This window comes from Rhincodon typus, chromosome 30 (genome assembly GCF_021869965.1).
Source record: "Rhincodon typus isolate 14 chromosome 30, sRhiTyp1.1, whole genome shotgun sequence".
Taxonomy (NCBI): domain Eukaryota; kingdom Metazoa; phylum Chordata; class Chondrichthyes; order Orectolobiformes; family Rhincodontidae; genus Rhincodon; species Rhincodon typus.
In genome coordinates, this window is record NC_063361.1 from 13507647 (window position 1) to 13525421 (window position 17775).

At 40.6% G+C, this 17775-nt stretch overlaps 1 protein-coding gene across 1 annotated transcript in view; it reads left to right on the plus strand.

The window, feature by feature from the left end:
• Positions 1–17775, plus strand: part of ngfrb (nerve growth factor receptor b) — a 152362-nt gene that overhangs the window by 12850 nt on the left and 121737 nt on the right. Inside the window, exon 2 of the mRNA XM_020526767.2 lies at positions 10664–10805. Within this exon, the coding sequence (XP_020382356.1) occupies positions 10664–10805 (142 nt within the window). The remainder of the gene's footprint in view (positions 1–10663; positions 10806–17775) is intronic.

Sequence of the window (17775 nt, forward strand, 5' to 3'; positions counted from 1 at the left end):
AATTAGACTAATTAATTTGGAAGACACACTCTCTGTTCTGTTTTCTGAAGGACCCAGGCTCTGTCAGCTGTGCTGTCTTTGGATTTGAAAGCTGTGGAATCACAATCCCACTGCAGAAACATTTGTGACTGATGTAGGCTTGACAATTCGGTGCTTACTGAGGGAATGCTACATTGAGGGAGATGTTATCTTTCAGATGCAATATTCAACCAAAGCCCTGACTGCTCTCTTAGGTGGATGTAAAAGATTCTGTTGCATCTTGATCAATATTTATTTTCTAATTTACATCACATAACTAGATCATCTGGTAAGATAATGATGTTATTGCTTTCTGCAGGAGTTTGCTTTGTTCAAATTGGTTTCTTCCTTTCCTACTAAAATTACTAAACTTTAAAGTTCTTTGTAAAGGGTAAAGTATTGTTAAATACCTCAGACTTCAATAGATGATATATAAGTGCAAGTTATTTTTAATCGCACATAAGCAGGAGCTAGCCATTCTTCCATTCGCTTGCATCATCGCTGAGCTGAATCTTAACTCTATCTACCTGCTTTGGTTCTGTGACCCTAACTATCACTGCCTAGCAAAAATCTACCAATCTCAGTTTTGAAATTACAATTGACATGGCCTCAATATTTCCAGATTTTCACTGCCCTTTATATGAAGATGTTCTTTCAGACATTGCCCGGATGACTGAGCTAATTTTATGTTAATGCTGCTGAACTGACATGTCTCCACCAAAGAAATGCTTTCTCTCAATCTAATCTATTAACATTTTTTGATAGTCTTGAAAACTTCAATTAGATCAACCCATTTATGTTCAACATTCAAGTCATATACAAGAGTAATCTGTGTAACATGTCCTGATAACTTTTTCAGCCTAATATTGCTCTGTACAATCTGCACTGCATTCAATCCAATGCCAATTTAACTTTTTTTATGGTGACCAGAACCAAACACAAAACTCCAGATAGGGTTTAAACAGAGCTCCGTACAGCTGCAACATAATTTACACCCCTTTTTTGGCAGCAACCTTAAAATACTGTCCCAGAAGTCTCTTAGCGTTTGCGTTTTTAGTTTAATTTTTTTAGTCTGTCAGCTTCTAATGATTCATGAATTCCACCCTTAAATGGCTTTGTTCATCAACAGCTGCTAACTTCTCACTATTTAGGTCAAGTACTTAGTTTCTTAGGCCAACATGTTATTACCATTTGAATAGATAGAATGGGCTTCAGTTTACTGTTTGATCCCAAAGGTAGCCCCTGAATGAGTACAATACCAGATTACATGCTTCTAATTGTAGAATGGGGGTTTGAACCCACAGATTCTGACTCAGATGAAATTACTACCCAGAGAGGTAAATGGATGCTTTCAAAGCAGTCACATTATATTTCAAACAGTACTTCAAACTTCCTCACAGTAAAGTCACTGTCAGTTTGAAGAATCTAAGCAGAAAGGTCAAGAAATTAATACTCTATCACCAGATGATATAATATGATTTGGATCTGGACTCGGCAAGTTATTTCTTTATAGATGTGCAGCTGTGTCAAACCTGATCCCTTCTAGCCTCATGTAGATGCAGTGATGATTTTCTTTTACATTTAGAAAGGTATTGATGCATGATGAAGTGACACTCATGTTAGTTCCAATAACATAGGAATAGACATGAGTCATGTAATACTGGAAGATTCAATAGACATTTAAAACAGCTTCAGGTATTTACATATTTATTAGAGTCACCATGACTGCCCTGTCTGGGCTTGTACTGAGCAATTTGATTACAAATTGTAGCACATTTCCCTGAGTGTGTCATGCTGCAAGTGGCCACAGTAAAATGGAGACTGAGACCTTTATATCATCAAGTCACATGCCATGATACAGTGATGTAATGAGCATGTCCCTTAAAGGTATATTTCATACCAACTGTGAGGTGTAACACCAGATATAACTGATTAATCTTTCGAAGTTGATACCAGCTGCATTCTACTTTTAAGAATTTCCTTTCAATTTATCATCAGTTTTGGCACCTAGGTACCTGATACACAGAGTATTGTTACATTTTCAGACAGATAATTTTTATAGGTGCAAGTTGTCTAGAGATAGCGAGAACAACATGCCAGTTCTCTTTGGCTTGGCCATTTTGACCCTCTGCCAACTTGGCTATTGCCTTGTCAAGCTATAATTCATTTGTAACAAAAGAGTTAGCTTGACACTGAAGAATAAAAACATTCAAAGCACTGTTGAGTGAAACATCCATTAACTTTATTTCTAGATTTCACAACCTATCTGTTGCTTTACAATGTCTCCGTTCCTATGAATTACTTGGATTAATTATAAGAAAAGAAAATATATAATAGCTGATGATGGAGCCTGGAACACCCACTGCATTATATTGCTCTGGGCACCATGGCCCCTTGTTATTAGTTGCAATTAAATCTTTATTTCTTTGTGAAAATATCGTTATAGAAAATAGAAACAATTTAAAGCAGCTAACTTGAGATTTGGGTGGATAGAGACATGGTTTTTGGGAATAATGTGTTCTGGCTATATATTATTGGATATTAGAAATGCTCCGATTAACTTATTTAATCAGTTGTGAAATCTCATGTTTGACTAAATAATGAGTACCAGGAAGATAATTTCAGCTTTAGAAGGTCTGGAGTTTTTGTGATTATTACTGCAAGAGTGAGATACATCTACATTGGGCAGGATCCGACAGATTCGCTACATTGTTCAAACATTGAGCAGTTGTGAATCTTGAATAGAAAAATACAAGTTGCTGAACAGGATGCCTCTTCCACTGAAGTCTATAAATGGAAAGTCCTGGACAATGGACTCATGATTTTCCTGTTGATGTTCAGAGTGGTTGAGCTACATTGCTCTGGCCAGGGACTTGGAAAATCTTTTCACCAAAACAGTGAAAGGAATTGACTTTTTTTTTCTTAAACTGAATATGGAGAGGAATGTGTTAAGACTTTAAGTATGGATAATTGAAGTTTGGAAGTTTGCCAAGAGGAAGGATGAGAATTACATAAGACTGAGCTAACAAATAATGTAAGCACAAACTCGGAATAAATGAACTATGAAATAATCAAAGGCTGCCACAATGTTCTGCTACCTAAGTGTCAGAGAAAATGTGGAATGAAATAATTAAACCTGATGTATAAAACAGCATCAGGAAATTGAGGTTTTAAAGATTACAGAACCATACCTGACTGGCACAGATGGAAATTAATTGAAATATCTGGAACATAATATAGAAGGATTGGAGAAACACGATAGAAGATTCATCAGGTTCATTTTATGAAATTGTGCCCTCAGTGGGGAATCTCTCTTATTAGAAAGATATACTTAGAAATCAGACTTGTGGTCCTCTTAATTTTCTGTCTATGTGCCAAGTTGCATAGACTGCATGCCCAGTTTTCTGGCATGAGCTCTTGCCATGTAAAGTTCTCCTGTGAGTGCATCTCAGAAATTCAGAACTTAACTGTGCAGGAGGTTTTGAAGTTTGGTGGGATGGAGTGGTATCAATACAAACATGCAAATCAATTACAAGCTAATGTAGGCTATTTGGTCCCTCGAGCTTGCTGTGGCATTTAATACAATCTTGGCTAATCTGCCGGTGGCCTCAACTCCACATTCTGACCTACCTCAGAAAACTTTTAACTCCTTTATTAGTCAGGAAGCTGTCTATGTCTTAGAAATATTCAGTGAATCTGCCTCTGCTGCTTTCTGGGGAAGAAAGCTCCATAAATCCGTCACAAACAAACAATGAAGTTCTCCTTATCTCCACCTTAAAAGAATAACCCTTGATTTTTAAACTGTGTCCTCTAGTTCTAGTCTGTCACACAAGAGGAAGCATCCACCCTGTCTAGTCCCCTCAGAAATTTATGTTTCAAATAAGTCAACTCTGCTCTTCTAAACTGAATGGATACAGGGCTAACTTTTTTTTTGTAAGATCATCTCAACCCCATTCGAGCAAGCTGTTGAGTGAACATTCTTTGAACTACTTTGAAATCATTTATTAGATTTCTTAAATAAAGAGACCAAAACTGTATGTAGTACTCCTGATGTAATATTCCAACACTCACTACATTTGTAGCAAAGCATGCCACCTTTTACATTGTCTGCCCTTTGCAATAAAGAACATTCCATTTGCCAACCTAATCACTTGCTGTACCGGCAAACTAATTTTTGTGATTACGAACAAGGATACCCAGAAGCCTCTGTATCTCAAGCTCTGCAATTTCTCTCCACTTAAATGATATGGTTTCTTCATCCAAGATATTGAGACAAATGTTAAATAATTGAAGCTTCAGCACTGATCCCTATAGCACTGTATTTGCTATAACTCGGCAACTCGAAAATGACTGATTTATGCCTGTTCTTTGTTTCCTGTTAGCTGAGTAATCCTTTGTCTGACCTAATATGTTACCTGCTACACCATTAGCTTTTATTTAGGTGTGACATCTTGTCAAATGCATTCTGGAAATCTAAGTACAGCACGTTCCAAATGACCCCAACCCTTGCACCAGGAAGTCCATTTCTCTATTGTCAAAGCAGAGTGCCAATTTCCCGCAGCTCAATATGTTTGAGGCATTTGGCACGAATCATGCAGAGCACCTCAGGGCTGCCAGCTCTTGACCAAGTGCATGACTGGGCTTCAAAAGCAGTGCTGGTACCAAAAATCCTGTGATGTCTCAGCAGTGGCTAGCCCTTCTGCCTGTGGCAAGAGGGTAGGTATGAGAAGTGGGATGCCAAAGGATGTGGTGTATAAGAAACAGGACAAGTTTGGAAGATAGTGTAAGGAATCTCACTAGTGTTAAGGGAGAGAGACTCTCTATGAAACTCAGTAAAATTGACACTTGGCCAATTTCTGGTAAAATTTGGCTTATGGAGTCTAAACTTAGTGAATGTGTGACAATTTATTTTTAATTAAACCACCAACAAATCACCTGTGTCTACTTAAATTAACAATTTACAAGCATGACCCTGTGTGATATATGCTGTTCCACTTCAACCATTCATACTTGCAAATGTTTAATATCCCTATCAGAGACTTCTAGCTACATTCCACATGAAAGACTTTTAATTAAACACAAAGCCACAGGAATCTCAAACTTAAAGCAGAATCGCAAGCTGGATACAAAATAAGAAACAGGTGAGCATTCAGCTCAAGTCTTTTGCCAGGCTAACATGCAGTGTCGAAGTTTCAGCAGCTAGTTTTCAAATCCCTTCTGAGGCTAGGTGTTTCCTTAATCAGAGATGCTATTACACACTTCTGGAGCAGGTAGGACTTGAACTTGGGCCTCCTGATTCAGAGGTAGGGATTCTATAACTGCAACACAAAAATCCCTCTGAGTGTATTCCACAATGATGATTTGGTTCAAAGTGTCAACTGTGAAATGGTTAGGTTTGCTTAACTGTGTTAAAATTGTGAGATAGGTAGAAGCAGAGGATGCACCTAAATGGCTAATGGAATTTAGATTGATTTTTCTTCAATTTTTTTTAAAACTATAGTCGATTTAAATGTAAGGTTTTTCATTGGTTGGCAAAAAAAAAGTTAAATATGCTGTGACAGAAACTGAATGAGTACTGGAGATTTGTAATTAATGTTAACAGTGGTCAGATGCTTCTCCCTCAGGCCAGAGAAATGCTGATGCAGTGCCTACATTTGGGTGAAATTTAGTGCCTTCCCCCTGTGGTATAGGAGACCATCAAATCAGCTGGAAAGATGGGCCATGGGGGACTCTACCACTTTCCTGGCACAACTCTGATCAAATCAGTGGCAGAAGGATGGCTTACCCATTGCCAGGCCTGCCTACTTAAAGGTCACATACCACCACTGCTGGTTGTGATCCTGGCATGTTTGCTTGTGGTCTCCCAGAGGTGGGAAAGCCCTTGTTTGAAAATACCTCCTGCCTAATCAAGAGAATTATGTCAGAAAGGGTTTGTGGAGGCAGTTCGCTGAAAGCTACAACCTGCATGTGCAGCTGAGACCTCCTGTCCAATGTCACTCACCTGTACCTGGGTCCCTCCTCAATCCTTGGCCTTGGATTGGTGTAGTACAGACAGCAGCAACTATCTTGCCTGTATTACTGCTGAGTACAGAAGATCTCCTGGCCTCCGAACACTGGTGAAGCTGAGCGGGCAGCCTGAATGGGATTAATAGCGACTGTATGTGATAATTGACAGTCTGCATCATCAGGGATATCAGATCATATAGAACTGGAACCTGAGTGTAGAAGCTTCTAGAGACGCTTTGCTGAAGCCTCTCTTTGCACATAGTTTAAATACTTATTGATGGTTGTTAGTTTTCACTAACTTGGTTGCCATCAAAAATTGGTGAAGCCAATTTAAGAACACAACATGGAAGAAACTACCTTTAAAAAGACTTAAAGGTCATTTCAATTGATTGGCAGCTTCTACTGCAGCTACAGCTGGGAGAGCACAAAGAACCAGCAAGAAATAATGACAGAAAGGCAGCCCACAAAGCAAATGTGGGAGTGCAGGAAAATGGCTGGCTGAGTGGGCACCTGAATGCTGTGTTGCTCAATATCAGCTGGAATGGAGGTGGTATTCCCTGAGACAGTCGTGATGTACATAACCCGCTGCACCTTAAAGGTGAACGTTGAATGTGCTTGCCAATATGTGGAGAAAGATGTGGAGATGAAGATTTTTAAAAAATTCTTTCTTGCCATCACTGGCAAGGCCAACATTTGTCACCCATGAACTAAGTGGCTTGCTAGGTTCAGTTTTGAGGTAACCATACTGTTGTGGCATGGAGTCACATGTAGGCCATACCAGGGAACGATGACTTTGAGATTTCTTTCCCTAAAAAGAAAATGATTGAACCAGATGGGTTTTTATGACATTCTATGCTCATTGTCATGATCACCATTACTGGGAATAATTTTATATTCCAGATTTGTGTGACCAAAAAAATTTGGGACGTCTCAGAAGCCCCCTTTCCAAAACTAACCAGACAAAGAAACTGTCAACTTAACTCCCTCTGAAATTTCTGGCCAATATTCTGATGAAAAATCCTGCAAAACCCCTTGAGTACTGAAATCCTTGGAGGGGGCAAGTGCCATGCCCATTTGCCACAGTGAATCCATGTTTGTTGCTTCCAGTTGCTACTTGGCTGTGATGGGTTCATTTTTTTCCAATCAGTTTTTGAGGTAGTTTACTGCTCCGTGCACATATCCAAATCTTGGAGCTTGGAGCTACGTATAAGTTGAGTAATAATGAAAATTTTGCAATAGAGTCATTTATATCTAGTCAGACTCCTCTCTGCACCATTCATCTCACAAATTTGGGAGTTGGTAAGCTGACTTAGCTGGAAGGCTGGTTCATCGTGTTGAGTGGTGCCAACAGCACGGGATCAATTCACATCACCAGCTGAGGTTACCGTGAAGGACTCTCGTTCTCAACTTCTCCCCTTGCCTGAGGTATACTGACTCTCAGGTTAAACTGTCATCACGCCTCTCTGTCTAATAACAGGGCAGGACACTGGTGACTTTACAATCTCAAAGACAGCTGATATCATTGAAGGGCTTTGAGGCACAGGTTATCTCCTTCAAAAATTAATCTGAAGGATTAGGAAATAAACAGTAGGAGGACTGAAAAGAGAGATGAGTTAAAGTGGATAAACTCGACATTAAATTAGATACAGAAAAACAGAGAAGGAAATAAAAACCTGTACTGACAGAGAGGAGATAAAAATCTAATTTGCATTTTTGAAATAGCAGCTCCCAAAATTCAAGATCCCAAGGATGAGACTCCATATTTAAAGAAGTTAATTTTTTGTGCCAGAGATGTTGATTGGCAGTAATTTACAATTGTTAACTTGTTAAATGGAGTGCTTATGCTGCTAATAATTAGGCCTGAATACTGGAGTGGCTTGTATATGCAACTACCATGCAAATACAGCAACTTCATGACACCATTCTGAGACTAACAAGAAAAAAATCTTAAAGCTAACAGCAATACCACATAACTTGGACAGCAATGCTTGTGAAGTAACTCCACGGAGGCTGGTATCCCATCACCAAGTCATCCTTTATTTACACATGCATAGTACATGGACTCTGACCAGCTAGCTTAGAGCCAGTCCCTAAGATTAAGGAGACTCCTGTTTATATCAGTCAGCCAGGACTCCCTGATTGGCCCAGGTTAACAGCCCCAATCAGGGATCTCTTTCTCAATGAGACGCATCTGGTCAGCCTCATTCCAATCACTACAGTTTGGATATTCATATTTAACTGTGTAGTAGGTTCTTGCCAGAGGTTGCTATGCCATTTGCTCATGAATAGTTTTAACATCATGGACAAATGAGAAAGTAACTTTTCAAAATGAAGAGTTTACGTTCATTGATGCAATAAACAGAACATTAAAGATCTGAATCATAGGGTAGCCCCGGAGTTTGTAATTTCCAATTGTAAGATAACATAATTACCGAGCTTTTTGTATTACTTCTGCCTCTGCAGCCCCCTCTGTTGGGGAGGTGTAAATAAAGCTGCTGAATGGCTGCTTGCAATTGAGTCTCTTAGTTTTTCTCTGAGTAACATGCAACAGCCATGGAAAAATAAGACAAAGGCTTTCAAAGAACTAATTTTGCAGAAAATGTCAAAGAGGAATGCCTTCTAATATCCCGAAATCTCGAAGTACATCGTATCCAATGCACTACTTTTGTTGTACACCCTCTATAGCTGGGCAGATACAGCAGATATACTGATTGGAATGACTTTTTACTCTCCTTCATATAGGGCCAAGCATTTTTTTTTATGTTTAGCTGTGCAGATAGATAGGATCTCCAAATTAGCATAAAATATACCAATACAGTACTCCTGTCAGTAAGTTAGGCATTTAAGTCCTAAAGTGAGGCTACAATTCACAATTTATGACTCAAAGCTACCTACTCATATAATTAGCTTAAAAAAGTACACTAGCACATGAGATAACAAGGTGTGGAGCTGGATGAACACAGCAGGACAGGCAGCATCAGAGAAGCAAGAAAGCTGATGTTTCTTTGGAAAAGGTGGAATTGAACCCAGGTCCCTGGTACTGTGAGGCAGCAGTGCTAACCACTGAGGCACCATGCTGCCCCTACAATAACACCTGGCTGTATTGAAACTCTGCAACAAACTCTGAGCATTGTCTGTTTGCTCAACATCACATGAACCATTCAACATACCTCTGATACAATACAGCATGCTGGCCAAATAGGATTATGACATTGCTTAAGGTAATTTGGATGGCACATTATGGTGAGAATTATTATTGTATCAGGCAGCTCTGGTTCTGAGGTGAATTTGTGCCCATTTAATGTTCCAAAGTCTATTACTAACAAATATCCTTTGGCTCTGCTCATGTTAACTGAAGCAATGTGTTGCTTTGTAAACACAATAATTTATTCTTCTGCTAAATCGCAAGTGTCTCTTTTTAAAGTTACGATTTGACTGTTAAGTAAACATACGGTGAATTCATTCAGAAATCAGTTAAGGAGCTCCACGTGAGAATATAAGAAATAGGAGCAGGAGTAGACCATCAGACCTGTCGAGACTGCTCCACCATTCAGTAAAATCATGGCTGATCTTTTCATGGACTCCGCTCCACTTACCAGCCAGCTCACCATAACCCTTAATTCTTTTGCTGCTCAAAAATCTATCTTCGCCTTAAAAGGCAAAGGTTTCAGAGGGATGGCTACCCAAGAGCCTCAGGAGCCTGACTGGGAGAGGTAGATGCTAATGAAGCAGATCAGAGATGAAACTACCTCAGCCTGAAGTCACTTACAGTAATAGAAGAATAAATAAATATTTGGGTTAGGGCTTTGGGGAGACAGTGGGCTGCTTGGATGATTTTGGCCATGGGGAGTTAGAAGGGGGTGAAATGGATTGAGCTCCCAATGACCTCTGTGGGTAGATCTGAGGCACCATCCCTTACCTGTGCAGGATGGTTGCCTCCGTTAAGCTGCCGGCCTCTGGAAATGGTGGTGACTGCTCCAGGGGCAAAGGACCAATTTAAGGCCAGAAAATCACCCTTAACTGGGGCCTTAAATGTGTAATAGAATCAGAAATTCCTGGGAAAATCTCAGCAGGTCTGTGGAGAGAAAGCAGAGGTTAATGTTTCGGGCCCAGTGACCCTTCTTGAGAACTTTTCTCAGCAATTTCTGATTTTGTTTCTGATTTCCAGCATCTGCATTTCTTTAGTTTTTTTAATTTAGCCTTAAATATGTAAATGGTTGCCTGACTCCCTGGTCCAGGGACCCAATCCTGCCCAAACCTGGAAACCTTGTACAGTGCCAAGAAAGAATTGGTTGAGCTGATCACCACTGCTCCCCACGGCCCCCACCCTCCGCCACCCTCCCCCCACCCCGGTTTCTTCCCCATAGCTCACCTCCGAGCTTGCTACTCTGGCTAAGGCAAACTTCTGTTCAATATTTCCAATCGATGGCCGTCTGTTAGAATTCAACCTGAACCTTGAACTGTCTTGCCCTGAATGCTGCCAATGTGCCTGAGCACCTCCGGTATTTTCTTTCTTGGAATATTTTGGGAATTACCCTGACTTACTGCTATTAATGACATATGCTGACACCTAAAAATGGTGAATTCTGTGAAGTGCATCATTATATCATGTCTTTTGATTTCTTTTCTTCTGATAAAGGTGTCTGTGTACAATGCCGAGGAGTTCTGTGAGAGTGGGCAATATACCCACGATGGGAAATGCTGCTCCATGTGCCCTCCGGGGGAAGGTGTAGTTACCCCGTGCGGAGCTGAGGATACGAAATGTCAGCAGTGCATGGACAGTAAGTACTCTCTACACTGATGCCTTGTTCAGTCATGTTCTATTTCTGGGGCCCAACATACTTAAGCAAAGGACTGTCCACTTGTGAAGAAAAATGATGCAAAAATGAATTGGTGATAATTGCTCATAATAATAAAAATTCACAATCCGTATTCCAATTTCGTGTTAAGTAATGGTTTTAAGAAAAAAAAGGTTCACACATCAGTCTTTGCTTCATAACAAAGTAAATCCAGAAATAATGTTCTCGGGACCAGCAAGGGGAGGTGAGAGGCTGTGTCAGTACACATTTAGGAGAAATCCAGTCTCTCTAGGTTCTTGCTCCATGCATAGAGCAAAAGGAAATTGTAAAAGGGATCCGGACTTGGGGGAGATGTGGGAAAGGGAGCAAATGGGCCAGTCTTGGAGCCTCTGTGTCTGCCAGTGATTTGAGGTGAGGATTCATCCCTGGGCTCCCCTGAGAATTCTGTTTGCTACACACTAGTAAGGTCCTGCTGAGGGCTGAGGAAAGATAATGGATACAAGAAAGGATTAATTACTTTTGCCAAGACCCTCTTTAATGTAGTTTCCAGCTTTTCTTTGATTTTCTGAGGTCCTTCCATCAGGGTGTCATCAAGTCATAGAGTTATAGAGTCATACAGCATGGAAACAGATCCTTCGGTCCAACTATTCCACACCGACCATGTTCCCAAGCTAAACCAGTCCCACTTGCCTGCGGTTGGCCTATATCCCTCCAAACCTTTTTTATTGATTACTTATCCAAATGTCTTTTAAATGTTGTAACTGCACCTGCATCTACCACTTCCTCTGGAAGTTCATTGCACACATGAACCACTGTCTGTGTAAAAAAAAGTTACCGTCATTTCATTTTTAAAACCTTCTCCTCTCACCTTAAAAATATGCCTCCTTGTGTTGAACTCTCCAACCCTAGGGAAAAGACCCTTGCTATTCACCTTATCTATGCCCCTCATTATTTTATAAACCCCTATACGGTCACCCCCGAATCTCCTGTGCTCTAGTGAAAAATGAATCAGCTTATCCAGCCTATTTTTATAACTCAAACTCTCCATTACCGGCAACATCCTGGTAAATATTTTCTGAACCCTCTCCAATTTAATAATATCCTTCCAATAGCAGGGTGACCAGAACTGCATGCAGTACTCCAGAAGAGGCCTCACCTGTACAACCTCAACATGACATCCCAAATCTTATACTCAAAGGCCTGAGTGATGAAGGCAGTATGCTAATTGCATTCTTAACCACCCTGTCTATATGTGACACAAATTTCAAAGAATTATGTAGCAAATCCCTAGATCACTCTGTTCTACAACACTACCCAGGGCCTTACCATTAATTGTATAAGTTGTGCCCCTGTTCCTTTTACCAAAATGCAATACCTTGCATTTATCCAAATTAAACTCCATTCGTCACTCCTCAGTCCATTGTCCCAATTGATCAAGATCTCTTTGTAATCTTAGATAACTTTCTTCACTGTCCACTAAACTACCAATTTTAGTGTCATCCCGAAACTTACTAACCATGTTTCCTCTATTCTCATTCAAATTGTTTATATAAATGACAAACAAAAGTGGAGTCAGTATTGATCCCTACGGAACACTGCTGGTCACAGGCCTCCAATCTGAAAAACAGCCCTCCACCACCACCCTCTGTCTCCTACCATCAAGCCAATTTTGTATCCAATTGGCAAGCTCACCCTGAATCCCATGTGATCTGACTTTACTAATTAGTCTACCATGCGGAACCTTTCAAAGGCTTTACTAAAGTCCATATAAACAAGGTCTACCGCTCAGCCCTCATCACTGTCATGGTGCCTCTTTCACTTTTGGTTACCTTTTGACATACTCTTCGATTCTGCTTACTTGTGTACAGGTAGACGGGGTGGTTAAGAAGGCATTTAGCACACTTGACTTCATTGCTTAGACGTTTGAGTAGAGGAGTTGGCATGATATGTTGAGGTTGTACCAGTGCGGTGAGGTGAGGTGAGGTGTCTTCTGGAGTATTGCATGCAGTTCTGGTCGCCCTACTATGGGAAGGATATTATTTAATTGGAGAGTGTTTAGAAATTCCATTGTATTAACGAACCTGAGTCGATACTTAGAATGAGACCGACATCTAAACCCATAGGCCAAGTTTTTCACTCTCTACAGCACTTTCAGCAGATCATTACACCTGGAGTATGGGGATGTTGGCTTTTAATGTATTGTTTGAAGTTATTCGTATTTCTCACGATTAACTATAAAACGAAATCTGGTCACTTATGAAACTGATTCCACTTTTGAAAAGTCTTTACAGCACTGAAAGTATTCAATTCTTGCTAATTTAAATGTAAGAGCATTCCTATATTTTAATTTTTGTCACTATTATATTCCTGTGCTGTAGTTTTGTGCAGGAGGGCAGGTTTGATTCTCAGCCCCATGATCCACACCATATGTATAGCAAAGAGGCAGGTCGCGAATCAATTCCAGCCAGAATAGGGTGTGAACCCCATGGTGTTGGCACCAATCTTAGCCACTCTGGCTGTCCAGTCAACTGGATAAGCCGCCTCGCTCCCAGGAACCATGACCCCACCCCACACCAAGGAGCCCAAGTTTCTGTGGCAACATACTCTTTTACATTAATGTTGAAGCCTGGAGCTGTGGATATTGATGGTCGGGATTCTCACTTCTCTTCATTGTGTCTAACCAGCAGCCTCTCCTGTTCTTACCACCCACTATTAGCGTATGGTGGAAGGACTTGCGGATTGACCCTCAATCTATTTCACCATAGTGTGAACATGACTTCTTCGGCCATCAAATTCTGGAGTGGGACTTCAACCCAGAGCTTTTGGATCAGAAGCTGAGATTACCCCACAAAGACTGCCCCTGTTGTACAGTAGTCAGGATATGTAGCCACTTTCTGAACAAACCATGTTACTGGTTTTCCTGGAAGTGTCTAAGATCAGGGCATTGGCACCAACTGGATCTGAGCATCACCAAACGACCTACTGAATAGCATTCTCAACACACACAGCAGCCCCTGTACTGACTGTAATACAGATCATTCCCTGGTGTGCACCAGGCTTACAATGCAAATGAAGTTTTTATATTCAAAGTAGAATACTGTCCTTGTAGCAATGTTGGTCATGCAGTCTACCCAGTTAAAGACCAGCTGTGACTCAGTTTGAACACGTTTTCTCTAGCATTTCTACGCACCGTGCAGAAGTGAAATGGAGAACTCTTGGATACGTCATCTACAATACCATACTCTCAACTTGTGAGAAGTAGAAGTGAACAAGTGTTGACTGGTTTGTCGCTAACATCATTGACAGTACCTATCATTGAATCCAAACAGCCTCGTTAATTATGAGAAAGGTGTAAGCAAGATGAGTCTGAATACACTGAGAGGTGTTTATCCAATAATCTGGCTGATACACTAATAACCTTTGGTTACAATTTTGCCAGGATATTTAGATACGTCCTTGAACAGAGGGAATTGTAGGGGATGTTTAATGGGATCAAAATGGGAACAGGTCCATCAACAAAGAAAACAGTTCAATCCCCACTGCAATAAACAGTTGGAGACATGGGTGGAACACTACCTTGTGTTGTAATCTACAGATAAATCTACCACCATAACATAAAAATCCTCTGTGAATATTCTACCCTCCTCCCTGAGGAGGAGCTTTCCAAAGTTATTGACTACTTGCTGTGGGCATTGATTTACAGGTTTCCTCAAGACAGTCTGAGAGTCGGTGTGGACTTGTTGGGCCGAAGGGCCTGTTTCCACACTGTAGGGATTCTATGATTCCATGATTGTAACACCTCGGAGCTTTGGAATTCTTTGAGGTCTGCAGTGGGTTCAAACAGGGTGATGTTCTGGCACAGGTAGTCTTTGGCAAATTCTTCTCCTTGTTGCTGCCTTTAGATGAACTACAGAGACTATGTCTCATGCCATAACAGAGCTGATAGAAAACTGCTAACTCTGCTTACCTGAGATCTAAGACTGAGGTTTACTAAGACCTCATCAGAGCCCTACCATCTGTCAGTGTTGAAGATGTGATGCTGGAGGTTGTTGATAGCTTCACATATCTCAACTCAGGCCCTGGAGGGGGAGTATTGATGCTAATTACAGGGCCCTATGCCTGTGCCATCAGAGGGATTCAGGCTTGGAGAACATAACACTCTATTTCAAGTGACGATCAATCAGAGCTGAGAGGTAATAATTTTAAATAGTCCACAAAGGATACCCAACTAACTGGAAGCCAAGCAAACACGAAATCGCTAAGATAATGAATTGCTTGAAAAAGAATGTGGAATCTTCAGCTTAAGGTTATATAAATTTAGGGACTAATACGTATTTAAAGTGTTGTGGATGCTATTGTAATAAACCTTATGAAAATTGTTAAATTTAAATCTAGGGTTTGAAATCTGAGATGCAGTAAATATGGCAGTAACGACATGGTTAAAATCATCCAGCTTTGTACATACGCAATGGAGATACACTCAATGTGCCGAAGGTGTATGTGGGGTGATGGCATTTTTTGTGTAGGAGGTTGTCTGTCTGTCTGCCTGTCTGTTATTTTGAAAGAAAAACTTCTGTTCCTATGTTATGCCTGACATCTTGTGCCATTTTAAATATTGTGCTGCCTTGGACATTAATGCATTCCTTGTGTTTGTAGCTTTAATTTTAATACACGGTTGATAATAGAGCATATTGATGAACTCTTCTAGTTTTACTTCTGTGTGAGTCCAAACATCAACTCAGTTGTAGAAAGTATTGTGCCTGAATTACTCAATAGATGATCTAATGAGAATAAATAAGTAGCCCATAAAATCCAAAGAGTAGCTTCAATAAGAAGGCTCAAAGATATTATTTTGACCAGGTTAAAAGGCTTTGTACCAGCTTTAATGAAGCAGAGCTAGTTGCATAATATGAATGAGCAAGTTGAGTTCAGTTGTCTGATGAAGCAGTGGCTGGAAAATGTATCAAACCATAACCTATGTTTGTGACAGTGTTTTCATAAAAAGAGGCATCAAATGCAAAAGCGAAGAAGTTTTGCTGAATCTATTTAGAGCAGTTCAACTTTACTGTAACTGTAGGTAGTTCTGGGTACAAGAAGAATATGAAATGTGAAGCAAAAACAAAGTTGCTGGAAAAGCTCAGCAGGTCTGGCAGCACCTGTGAAGGAAAAAACAGTTAATGTTTCGGGTCCGGCGTTAACTCTGTATTTTCCTTCACAGATGCTGCCGGACCTGCTGAGTTTTCCAGCAACTTTGTTTTTGCTCCTGATTTAAGACAGCCAGTTTTTTTCAGTTTTTATGAAATGTGAAGGATTTGTAGAGAGTTTCAAAGAGTTTTATTATAGACTCCAGACAAGCTGGGTCTGTTGACCCTTAGAGGCTAGAAGCCTGAGAGAATTTGATGCAAATATTCAAAATTATGATTTAGATGGAACAAATATAAAATGTTTCCAATGGAGTTGAAAACTAGAGGGCCTGAGTGTAAGGTGAGAGGGGAAAGATGTAAAAGAGACCTAAGGGGTAACCTTTTCGTGCAGAGGGTACTGCGTGTATGGAATGAGCTGCTAGAGGAAGTGGTGGAGGCTGGTACAATTACAACATTTAAAAGGTATGTGGATGGGTATATGAATAGGAAAGATTTACAGGGATATGGACCAAATACTGGCAAATGGGACTAGATTAATTTAGGATATTGGTTGGCATGGACAAGTTGGACCAAATGGTCTGTTTCCATGCCGTACAATGCTATGACTGTGATTTATAATAAGATGTTCAAGTTAATTGGCAAACATTTCAGTTACAGGACACGGATCTTTACACAAACAGTGATTAGAATTTGGGATTCACTTCCTTCCTGATATTGAGGTGGATTCAGAATTAAATTCATTTTCAAAAGGAAATTAGATAAGTACTTGATGAGAAAATAACAGCTATAACAGATAGTTTGGCACTGGTGAGACTGATGGGATTTCTCTTCAAAAAAACTGGCACAATCTTGATGGGCTGAGTGGCCTCCTTCTGTGCCAGATTAATTTATTCTATAGGACCCAAAGTGCATCACAAAGGTAGTAAACAGAAGATGTTGAGGGTTAAAAGTGGAGGAAAGGGTGATGGGAGGCATGAGGCCAGGAATCAGAGGAAACACCTGGGTGCACGATTTCCCTTGCTAGCCCTGTCTAAGCTCTACAGTCACCAGCAACCTGTTACTTGATGCTGACATTAGACATGCATTACAAAGGCTGCAGCAGTTATTCCCAGGATGAGTAAAAGTGTGTGAAACAGAAGCAAATCGACTGAGAGCACCAAACGGCAAGTTTACCAAGCCTGCATCCTCAACACACTCCTCTGCTGCTTTGAGACCTGGACAATATCTTTTGTGTAGGTGAAATGGCTAAACAGTTTGCACTTTGGCTGTCTCAAATGTATCCTTGGCATCTCTTGTCAGGACAATGTCTGTCCACTAACTGAGACATCTGCAATTTGCTAATTCCAGCATCTTTCACTCGTATCTAAGCATATAAGGCATTGACTCAGCCTCGTTTGTTAGATGGATGATGGATTTACACCCATAGATCTTCTTTATGGTGAATTGGCCACTGGGTCATGACCTGGGCATCTGTACCTCCTTGACAAGGGAAGTTTCGAGCGAGATCTGAAGTAGGGGACTGTTGATACAGGCAGCTGGGAGACAGGCACTGGCAGCTGTGACCTCTGGTGGCTGACTGTTTGTTTGGAAGGCTAATGGGAGAGGAAAACGGAAATGAAAAGCTCAGCTGTTGACAAAACGGTCTAGAGAAAACAGATCAGTAATTTGAGCCCTTTCTTGGCTCCTGTCTTCCTCTGCAACAAATGTACCAGACACTGGGCATCTCAGAGTGAGCCTTTTGAGCCACACCAGCTGATGCTTGACCCAAAGAGTTGACTGCAGTGGTGCAAACCTGAGACTGAAGTGAT